Genomic DNA, 11,552 nt, shown 5'->3' on the forward strand with positions numbered 1-11,552 from the left:
CCGCTACTATTGAAAATAGATACATACGCTTTGAAATAACTAAATTTAATTGTTTTAAAACTTTTATTATTTTTATCTTGCAAATCAAAGGAAATGTTTTGGGAAAACCCCTTCCATAAACTACAAATCTGTGCACTATTTCCTAAATTTTAAAGTATATTTTTAAATTTTTGTAAAACTAAGACGTATAAGAAAATTTATTCTTTTCACCTCCTTTTTTTAATTGCAAATTTTATTAACCAAACATGCTTTTATGGAAAACAGATAGTGTTTTAGAAATAGTTTTTTTGAAAATTCCACGTTTTATGAAAAAACTCTTTTGTTGGTGACCACGGCAACAGGTGACGCAAAAACACCTATTTTAGATACCAGAACCTGGCAGAACATTCAAGTTTGGTAAGTAGTAAATGCAATATAGTAAGATTGGCATAAAAAAAATCTTGGCAAATGGAATAATTTCTGTCCGTCAGTACTTAAGTGGGCATTGCGTCTTATTGTATCCAGGGTGTGCTCAAATTTTGGGTTACTACCCAAAGTCAATATGATTTAAATCTCGACTAATCTACCACAACCAGATTGCGTTTTTGGCCTTTCGTATAAATTTGTTTGAGCAATAAAAAAAATTAAAAATATGTTGCCTATTTCTTATTTTAACCTGGTTTGAACCCTATGCACTGGACTTGTTCGACATGACGACTAGATAAAAAAAAATATTGCTTAAAAGAATTCAAATGCTACTCACTTGAGCGAAATCTTCATAATCCAATGCCCAGAACACTTGTAATATAAAAAAATCAAAGTGGGCCGACAATTTTATTTGCTAAGCATAGACGATCAAAAAAATCTTGCCGCGCAAACAAAGTTCTTGTTTTTTTTTAAACAATTTGCACAAATGATCGTTATCTTTTGAGCAGTGTGTTGTTGAGCTATGCACACATATATATAGATCTGTAACACTATGCACCCAACAGCTTTTTTTCAGGTGCTGACATTCATGGTTAGATAGCTCTTGATGTCTTAGGCTATATGTGTCATGGCACTTCATAGTAAACAAAAGGTGTTCCTTGAAAATGTTGGTGGGGATTTTTCCAGTTTTCAGTTGTCTCGATTGGAAGAAGGTGCTGCAAACATTCTACGTCAAACTAAAATGGCTGAAAACATTCCACAAAAGCATTCACAAATTACTCAGGCAATTGGAGAATGGTTTGAAAGCTGGCAAAATTGGCAAAAGCGAGTTGTTCTTTCGGGAATAATCCATCGCTTTGGTAAGCCTCAGTTAAAAAGTTTAAACATGGCAGTGGAGTCCGTATTTCATCGTGACTTTCTCAATAATGAAGCAGACAAATATCCAATGAAAAAAGTCAGATCTTCCATTAAAACGACGGAAGGTGTTCAATGGAAAGATACCGAAACTAACAATCTAGAAATAACAAAACATACCCCAGTCAACCAAACTGGTTCTACTGCAGATGACATGCCTTCAAAGTCTCCAAACTATGCTGTATTTTCAACAAGAAGTCCTGTTAGTTCTCCGATTACCAATTCTTCAAACTCATCAGCCAAATATAGGCGGTCTTTAAAACCCTCAAACAACAGTAGTCGTCAGAAAAACAGGTTAGATTAAATAACTCCAACTCAATTATTTATTATTTTAACTGAAAAACTTGTTAAACCTATTGAATGCTTTCTATTTAAGCCATTGATATATTGCACAAAAATATTACTTTCTTCCAAATAAAAATAAATGAAAACTTTATTTTCGTTAAATCAGTAAAAATAAAAAAGGAGAATTTTATCATCTTGTTGTGTGTGTTCTAGTAAACTCGTGATTACGTTCGTGAAACTTGATTTTTGTAGAACCAAGAGTGTTGGTGAAGAATCAGACCTGGTAGCACGACCTGACTCCAAGGCTTCAATTTGGATGATGGGTCCACCTGAAACAAACTATGATGATGCTAGCTCGGAATTTCAAAGCAGAATAAGTGCAATAAATGTGATAACTGATGACTTTTTTTCGGAATCCACTAATAATGACATTCTTGGAAAATTTGTGACAACCCAAAGCAAAGCTGGAAGTCAGTTCATTTCAAGGTAAAAAAAATTATCAAAAAGAATTTATAAAGTTGTTAAATTAATCTGTCACATTTTTGCTACCATTGTACCAGTGCTCATAGTGGCCTGTTTTATATTTTTTCTTTTTAATGTTTGACGTTATTGCTGAAGCTGTTATATGTAAAGGCTGGATAAAAAAAGAAACCACCTTCCTGTTCCAACGTCACAGCAGCTTTACAAAAACGAAAAGCTTTGGTCAAACCAACATATTACCTTGCATCCAAAATTACAGAGATTAAAAGAACTATTCCAGAATCAGATGAATCAAATTTGGGAGGTTTGTTTTGATAAATTGGTTGATGTAAGCACTTTATGCTTTAAATACATATATATGTGTATGTATATATCTAAAATAACTGTAACCTGTGTTTCATTTGCCAGTGGATTAATCCATGGGAAGGATATCAAAGAGTGCGGTTGTTACTCTTTTTAATTTCTCAATCAGAATCTGCAATTGTTAAATTTGTAGCTGATTGTGTAAAGCAGAAACTTGCTGAAGGTAATTTCCATGTGTCTGTCAGCTTGTTTAAAATAACCTGACATTGGCATAAACATTTGCTCTTAAGAAAAGCCTTTCAAAAGATTTATTTAAAGTTAGTATTTCATTTCGATGGTCTTCAAACTAACAGGTGATTTTTCTTGTATGCAGTAACCTTAGCTGAAAGTGGTGCCCCTTCGCTACCTGATGTTTACTGGATTAAAGTTTTTAATTACCTGGGTGCCAAGGAATTAGTCACAGCAGGAGAAGTGTGCAAGAGATGGCACAACCTTACTCAAAATGACAAAATCTGGAAAACCAAGTGCGCACAAATTGGTATGCCTTTAACTTATGCATACTTTTTTGTGGAGGTTACTAAACTACCTATTTCAGATGAAAGTTTGTTTAGTCTATTATAGATGTTTCTTGGCTAAATTTTTTAAATAAATACATTAAAACTTGCCTACATTAGAAACTCAAAAATAAACTTTATCCTAAGGAATTCTGTATAACGTCTAAACACTTCTATAATTTTCCAGAACAAGAGATTGCTTATTATGCTTGCTCTACTCAATGTAACTGTAATCGCGTCATAATACCACATTAATTCAAATGTTTTATATTAACTGATAAAAAAGGATGTCACAGTACTCAGTTAAGATTTACTTTTAACATTTTAGGTTATGGTTCGAAATGAATCCTTTTTTACGTAAGTGGCATTATAATTGAACCGAAAACTTTGGGGGATGAAATATGTGTCAATGTAGGCTACTGAAATTTCTGCTACCTAGGAAGCCATTGTAAGCAATCTTAAGCATAACATGTGAAACATAGAGTTTCTGCTGGGACCAAAGAGATTATCTCAGTAAAAATGGATCTTCAATATTGGCAGATTCTAGTGATTCTGATTTTCCATGTGACTGTGACCAATCTGCATATGACTACTGTATAGCACGTTGATTATATTTTATAAACGATCATAACAGGAAAAGAATTTGGTATTCCAAATTTGGTAAATCTTATGGAGGAGAATGCTGAAGAGAACGAAACACTTGACTGGATACAGGCCTATATTGAACTTGTCCAACGAACAAGAGAAAATGCAGACAAGTTAACTGCACTCATTAAAACAAAGCCAGATGACATATCAGAAGCTGGTTGGTGTTTGCTTCCTACATGCATTGCTGTTGTGTGAATATGACAATAGTTTTTAGATTATGTGACCATACATTCATATACAGTATGCGGTGTTTGGTTTCACACACCTCTGTATGTTTCATTCACACATGAGTTATAATTACATGTTCATATTTTGAATAGTTTATGTAGAAATGAATTTTTTGTGCTTTTTTTATAGAAAGTGAATCAGAAAGTGATGACGATGACGAAGTACAAGAAAAATACAAAGATTATGTGCCATTTTGGAAAATTGAACTCAATCAACCACCGAAAAAAAATAAATGTGTGAAATATTTTGGAAGTATCATAATTGTTAGTTCATGGAAGTAATAAGTTTACACTAATTTACAAAATAGCTAATAAAACAAGTTTTTAAATACAATAGTTTCAAAATTAAAAGTGAATTTTCTAAGATGGATAAATGGAATAGATGTTTATTAAAGGTAAATTTTTATTGCTTTATTGCTTATTTTTTAGTTCCTCGTCAACAAAAAGCACGACTGTTGACTCCTAAGCGCAAAAAAGCAAAGCCACCACCAGGTACTGGATCATTTAATATTTTTTAAATTTACCAGCAAATTTCCGTGGAGGTTTATATGTTAAATAATAATCATAGAAATATACACCAATTCTTCACTTCTGATGCGAAACGTGATATGTTGTTTATTTTACGTTATTATAATAGACAAACGCCAAAAAAGTCGAAACATATTGTTATAGAAAGATTCATTAAACTTTAAATAATACCATGAAAAAGGCAAACATTATTCTATCTTTTGCAGCTCGTCCAATGCAAAAGTAGGTATTATGTTGTTTATGAACACTTAATTTGCATGGCATGCATAGATTTAACTTCCACTCCTGGGCCCAAGGGGCCAGTGGAGAGTACAGAGGAAGCATGGGCATCAACCTATGCAAGATCTGAGGTTCAAAGTGACAGTTTAAAAGAACCTCAGGCACAGGCTACGGGTGGATTTTTGCAAATGTGGAAAAATATCACTGAAGGTCTTTAATGGTGGGGTTTTGTGGGTTTCATTGATGGCTTTTTCTATTGTTGATGTCTTTGTTTATGCAGAGCCTTTGATGGTGGCCTTAGAATGTTCACGAAAAAATGCTTGAGTGAATATTACTAACACTAACAAAATACATTGTGTCTATGAAAGCATGAAAATAATGTTCTTGAAATCACTGCAAAACTAATTCCTTTGTGGACACCAAAAACCTAACAAATACGTGTTTATTGCTTCTTTTTGCATTAATTTAAACTTAGCACTTGTTGATCTTTGGGCAATTTAAGGTTTGCACAAAATTATTTTGAATGGAGTTCAAGCACCTTCTTACCAGTTAATAAAATCACAGTGCACTTTATGTAACTTTACTAAACTGACAATACTTTATGATTTTACTGCAAAAAATGATGGTGTGAAAGAATCAACGATGTAATACTCATATAACGAAAATTCAAAGTTTACAATTCAAACGTTCTTAAAATCAATTAAGCCCTGAAGTAGAATCACGATTTGAAGATTTGCTATTGTATAACAGAACTTAAAGATACTGATGCTGAATCAGATGCACAGAGAAGTGATAAGTATTATGAGGTTGAGATGTTGGACGACTTACTTGCTGATGAGGAAGTAGATGCTGTCAATGAAGAAGGTGAGCTGTTTGCTGTGGATCACAGACCAAAAGCTCCTAAGACTGCAACTGGAAAGTAAGACAACCTTCAGTCCTGGCTGTGTGTGATCTAGATAATCCATTAGGATAAAATGGTTTTATTGTTTTGAATTTGTTTTAATGAGTTAACGCAATCCAGATATAGGAGAATTTAAATCTTTGTAACTTTCAGCTGACAAACTTTATTTTACATGAGAAATTAAAAGTAACAATGCCTTCTCATCTGTATATAGGTTTTGGCTTGTGGATAGTCATGTAGTCCCAGTAACAAAAGTTATATGTCTTGAGGTAAGAATCACTAATAGTCTCTTGTTGCCGGGTTACGCAATATTAAAATATCAATTATTCAGATACATAGCGTATCTCATATGTTCCAATAAGTTACAACTTGTTAAGCCTAAAATGATGATCGCTGTGGTGTGTAACTTAGGGTCACAAAGGTCCAGTGAATTGCATCGTTTGTCAAGGAAAGAGAATATTTAGTGGAGGACTGGATCGTATTATCAGGATATGGACTTCATCGGGGGAAAGTTTTGCAAAACTGGGTGGTTCCCTGAAAGGCAGTGTTGTTGGCATGGCAATTGGTGCTGACGAAAAGTGCCAAAAACTTTATGCTGCTTCTTGGGATGAGAGCGTTTCTGTGTTTGACTGCTTGACACGTAAGAGCGAAAAACAACTAACAGGTCACAAGGATACTGTGTCTGATTTGTCAGTTGATGCAAAATACATGTAAGTTTATTTTCAGCCATTTCTGGCTGAATTCTTTAATTTTCTGTTTATTTTTTATTTTGTTGTTATTTCTTTGACTTTGTGGAAGTATTTCCACCAGCTACAGTAAAGTTATTATTTCAGTGTAACTTGTTCTCATGATGGAACGATTAGAGTATGGAATATCATTACACATCATTGTGAAAGAGTGCTGAAGTGTCATAAAGGCGCAGTTCACTGCCTGACTTATGCTAATAAGCTCATTATTACTGGAGGAGCAGACAAGTAAGTTAGCTGTCTGCCATTCACTACCTGTCATTAAATTTATTGCAAGTTGTACCAAAGAACACACACTTGGTATAATTAATCGTAATGGTGTCTCGGAATCTCATACCAGACCTAAGTTGTCTGAACTTGACAATCTAACAACACCATACTTACATGTTGGATTTTTTGCTTTGTACATATACCGGGTAGAGTATTTCATCATTTTGGAAATACTATGCGGCTAAACAAATTTGTATTACTACAGGCTGATCCATATAAGCTGTGCTGACACAGGGGACTTGCTCAAAACACTTCGCGGTCATAAAAGTCCAGTGAATGCAGTTGAGGTATGGTACGCTTGAAATGATAAATTGAAAACAGCTAAATGCCCGCTAACAAATAAACGACGCTTTTCCAGCGTCAGCACAGTCTCGTTGTGAGTGGCGACCTGGAAGGCATGGTGAAATTTTGGTCGCTAGATGGCGACGGTAGCCCTATGGAATCAGTGAAAGCTCATCCAAAACAAATCAACGCTATCGCTTTTCGCGGGGGCCGTTTTTTCACAGCGTCAAAGTCAGTGGGTTATCTGATAGCCTTAAATAATTAACTAATTAGTTGAGGCGATCAATTTTGAGCAAATATTTTTTTGGTCATAATTGTGCACCTTCCCACGCCGTAAGAATGTCGTCCATACGTGTAATTTAGCCGTCACCAGCGCTTATCTTTTCACCTCAATCAACACCCCCGTTGTTGTTTTATAGCGACCGGTTGATAAAAGAATGGGAACTGATGACGATGACATGCGTTCGTATACTACAAGGTCATACGCAGGAGGTTACCGGAGTTCAGGTAAGTTTTCTGGAGAATGAAACCTTCGTGTGTATGTAGGACGCTTCCGTTCCACCGCTGAACACATTTCTAGCTTATTCAATATATCATTTTTAAAGAATTTTTACCATTTTTTGAGTGATAGCGTACGTGCTGTAACAGAATTGCGCCATTTTCTGTATATTTTATAGTACACGAGCAAGTACCTGGCTACAAGTAGCAAGGACAGCACTGTTCGTCTGTGGTTCTGGGGAAACGATGATAATTCGAAGTAATTGTGGATCGAATTGAATAATACTCATTTGACCGTGATTTCGTCTTGTTTGTTTTTTCCTTTTTTAATACCTTTTGTGAGATTTTGCCAGGTTTAGAAAGTTAGTACCGTGTTGCTTTAAAACCCGTTACAAAAAAACTCTGTGTGATAAAAGCCGTGTTAAAAAGCCTTAATTTTGTGTCCCATGTGTGTAGTTAACTAGAACGTTTACGCTTGATGTTGGTAAAGAAAAAGTTATTTGTCAATGTTGCCTTCTCACGTAGCTTGGTTTTCCTTCAAGCTGCTGTAATGTTGACCGAATCTAATACCTTGTTTTTGTATACAATTGCAAAATTAGTAGCGTTGACAGTCTCTGCCAAAGACCATTAAAACGTAGTAAACAATTTTTTACGCCTGGTATCCGATATGGCTGTATTAGTTTACCGGTCTTCTAATTTTGGCGGTACTACCACTGTTTCCGAAGCCTATACCTTATTTATGCCATGACAGGAAAAATTTTTTTTTTGATTAATGGAATTCGAAAACCAACGTCATATACCCGCCACGTTTGGAGATATAATTTGACCACTTGACTTTCAAATGCTGATCGGTGTGCGAATTCATCTGCCAATCAACAGCGCTTAGTAATGGGATAGCTGGAAATAATAGCTGCCATTCGGTCAATTGTTTGTTATATGCTCGTTGACATATTTTAATATTTTTGGGGCGTTGGCGTCGTTTTTCACAAACAACAATTCGCAAGTGGAATCTCATCTTGTTTTCCTTGAACTTGCTTGAGTGATAAAAAGAAATTTCAGGCTTTAAAAGCAACGACTTATAGAAACTCTTTTGACTTGTACAATCAATCCATTTGTGTTGAAACGTTTTTGCTGCATTCCAGTGAAATAAATTGAGTTCCTGAAGCAAACTATTTTTGAAATCTTGTCTAAACACCTGAAATAATTGGCTTTAAAATTGATATCATTGCCTTATACAGTACAAGTATGTTGTTTTATGTCTCACCCACGCAACAATTCTGCATTCCTCATATAGCACAAAATAATGAAAATTTAACCATTGACCACTGGTAATATGTCACAATTTACTGCATTCCAGTTTTAACGAAACGTTTCAACCACGCAGTTAAAATTTTTGAAAGAATTCAGAAGAAAACTGTAGCATGGGTGAAAGAGTTGTACTACTGCATGATACATAGTTCTACATTGCTCAAAGCGAAATATTACGCCGAACTTTTTGTTCATTACTGACCCTTACCAAAATATTCAATTAATCACCAATCGATTATTTTACTAAACGTTTCAATGGTTGGACGTTTTTAACCTTGTGCTTCATTACAAACGTTTCTGTTACAAAATTTCGAAAAACAAAGAACCGTAGCGTGACAAGAAACGGCCTTGAATTTGCAATGTCATGTGAAGGGAAATTGGTCGTAAATTTTAAATGTAGAAAAGACGCTTTTCTTGGTGATGTTTGCCTTTTGAAGTGCTCCCTGGAACCGGCATTCCAAGATATGCTTCAAGTGGTTACGAGAGTCTGATTGCTTTTTCAAGATCCTCTATTTTCGGAAGAGCTCGCGTGTAATCTCTGCCCAAATCAGCAGACGTTTTGGTCTATGAAATATTTCGTTCCTCTTTGCTTGTTCAGCCTGTTCACAAAAAGCTGGGCCGAGTGAAATTGTAACAGGTACAGCCTCGGAGCTGTCGATTGGCACGCGATAACACGTCCCGTCACAAAGAAAGCAATCCACGTAAGGCCTTTAATGTCGCTTGGTGACAGACCCACACAAACACTAGTTCCATTTCAGAACAAGTGGATAAGAATCAACATTTGAAAACGACAAAAGCATCAAAGAGCACGACAGACTTGATGAAAATGTTTCCGACAACTTTTATGTGTTTTTTAAGGCCTAATGAGATTTTTGGAGATTGCGTGGCTTTTTTTCTTTGTTTGTGGAGGCCACCGCGGTCTCCTGGGCTACGTCATGGAGCTTGGACGTTGTAAATTGAAGGAAACATAGCGTGCGAAGAAAACCCTAGCGTTAAAATCACCAAATATGTACATTTCTTTTACAGCATATTTAACGACGTAATGTCTTCGATTTTCCCACATTCGAAAAGCGACACTGTAATTTGAATGTTTTTTTGCCATAACCACATTTCCAGGTTGCCGCTTCGGCCACAACGCCTTATAAACACAGACCATGTTCATTAAATAAAATAAATGCATTTTGTTTGCTAGCACCCGGGGATAGATATTTCAAGGGCCTGTTTGGACAACAAGAGGCTATCTTTATTGCAATGCTTTTTGACCTTACATTACGACCGTACGATCAGCACAAGCCAGTTTAAACAATCCAACGTTGGCTCCACAAACATCATGCTGGCACCAGAAGCCGGAAGACACTAATCTTCAGTTAAAGGTTGACAAATAAAAAAGCGGCTTAAGCAAGTTTTCCTAAAACAAAGCCCGATACGACGCAAACAATTTAATCAGTGTTTCGAGTTAGCAACCAACACGATGGGTCCAAAAAATAACCCCTGATCGCTCAATGTGTCGGGCAGTGTCACATATTGCGAAATAGCTGACTGCATCTCCTCATGAATTTTTGGAAAAACTTGCTGGACACATTACGTTACATCAGAGGCTTAAAATATCGCGTGATTTATAGACGATTGATGAAAGGTATCGTAAACTATGTCTGGCTCACAATGATATAAAGACCAATAAAAATACTTCAACCAGTAACAATCCTCAGATTTAAAATAAAACTTAGCAAGTAAATAAAATTAGAAAAAAAACAATATATAAAAAAAATATAATCTTACTTATAACTCAGCCATGCAATGTAAAATAAAATGCCAAATATACAACAAACAAAGCCATTAACTCATACAGCACGAAAAAAATCAAATACTGCGACGATCGACACACTTTCGATCCCAACCACCAGTAAAGTAGAGCTTAAATGGTATGAAATAGATACTGACATCAAATAGGGAAAGGTTAATTCGATTAAAGTAAATTTCCCAATCCTAAATTTTCTAAAAAAAATCAACTTACAAGCTGATAACTGTCAGGTATGTCTCGTTTTCTTAGATACAGAAGGTGGTAACTACAACCATTGACAAATAAAATCACACGCGACCAAAGTTTTGTTTGTTAAAGGGATTGCTGGAAACAAAAAGTTTAGAATAATTAATTTCCAAGCACGCTTTGATTGGGCAGAATGAGTTGACCTTTAGATAGTTTGGCGCCTACAATTCTTTGTTTAAACATTACAACACGGCAAACAATTTTGTATGTATTTGATTAAAGAAACGGATTGCCGTTTCATCTTTTGACATGTCCCGTGAGTTAATTTGCTGGTAATTTGTAATGAAAAACTCTAAATAGCTGCATATTAAATTTTTTATTATATGATAAAACCTTTGTTTACGCTATTACAGGACATAGGAGTACTAATATAAGTTATGATAGAGAGCCCTGATTGATATTTTTACATTTTAATTTCCACTCTGCTCTGTGTTTACTGCCAAACACACTTTGAAGTCCGTAAAACTTCATATCTCTACGTGACAAGAGCAAGTCTTTGGAGTCTTACGTTACTCGTCGTTGTTGGACGTAATGCCCCTAGACAATACAGTTCATTATACAAACAGATTATTGAAGAATCGTTTACCCCTCATAATCTCTGACTGGCGCCGAGTGCATCAAGGTATGGAAGGAATAGGCGAAATCAACAGGGCCACAGCTCAGTTCTTGGTAGTAAACCACCTTAGCCGACCGCAGACGAGATTAGCTTGTTTGTATTAATTAACTTGGATCTCGTAGGACAAGCGTTTGCGTAAGTCTCGATCATTGCCTATTACCAGAGTTGCTTGAACCCCAAACTGTAGAAAGTAGTCGCAGAAACACTTAGCTGCACTAAAAGGGCACCCAGATATTAAAGTTTGCATCATTTCAGATCCTTGTCATCGAAATACAGCACTAATACATTTTAATGAACATACAGTATTTTGAATTGTATGT

General features: G+C 35.5%; 1 protein-coding gene across 3 annotated transcripts; it reads left to right on the forward strand.

Moving 5' to 3' along the window:
* The first annotated feature begins 414 nt into the window (after nucleotides 1–414).
* LOC143445945 (uncharacterized) lies at nucleotides 415–8,715 on the forward strand. 3 transcript variants are annotated; one of them, XM_076945361.1, is made up of 17 exons: nucleotides 415–1,614; nucleotides 1,858–2,091; nucleotides 2,239–2,389; nucleotides 2,494–2,611; nucleotides 2,762–2,926; nucleotides 3,577–3,747; nucleotides 3,948–4,052; nucleotides 4,247–4,309; nucleotides 4,616–4,774; nucleotides 5,315–5,483; nucleotides 5,680–5,734; nucleotides 5,877–6,175; nucleotides 6,299–6,439; nucleotides 6,687–6,768; nucleotides 6,840–6,998; nucleotides 7,183–7,270; nucleotides 7,441–8,715. In XM_076945361.1, the coding sequence occupies exons 1-17, from the start codon at nucleotides 1,034–1,036 to the stop codon at nucleotides 7,467–7,469; spliced, it is 2,769 nt and encodes a 922-aa protein (XP_076801476.1). In that variant the 5' UTR covers nucleotides 415–1,033; the 3' UTR covers nucleotides 7,470–8,715. The 3 variants fall into 3 exon arrangements, with proteins under 3 accessions (XP_076801476.1, XP_076801475.1, XP_076801477.1); XM_076945360.1 differs by having other exon boundaries at nucleotides 416–1,614; nucleotides 6,840–6,994; nucleotides 7,441–8,713; XM_076945362.1 differs by lacking the exon at nucleotides 4,616–4,774 and having other exon boundaries at nucleotides 417–1,614; nucleotides 6,840–6,994; nucleotides 7,441–8,713.
* The last annotated feature ends 2,837 nt before the right edge of the window (nucleotides 8,716–11,552 follow it).

The sequence above is a fragment of the Clavelina lepadiformis genome, chromosome 2 (assembly GCF_947623445.1).
Source record: "Clavelina lepadiformis chromosome 2, kaClaLepa1.1, whole genome shotgun sequence".
Lineage (NCBI taxonomy): Eukaryota > Metazoa > Chordata > Ascidiacea > Aplousobranchia > Clavelinidae > Clavelina > Clavelina lepadiformis.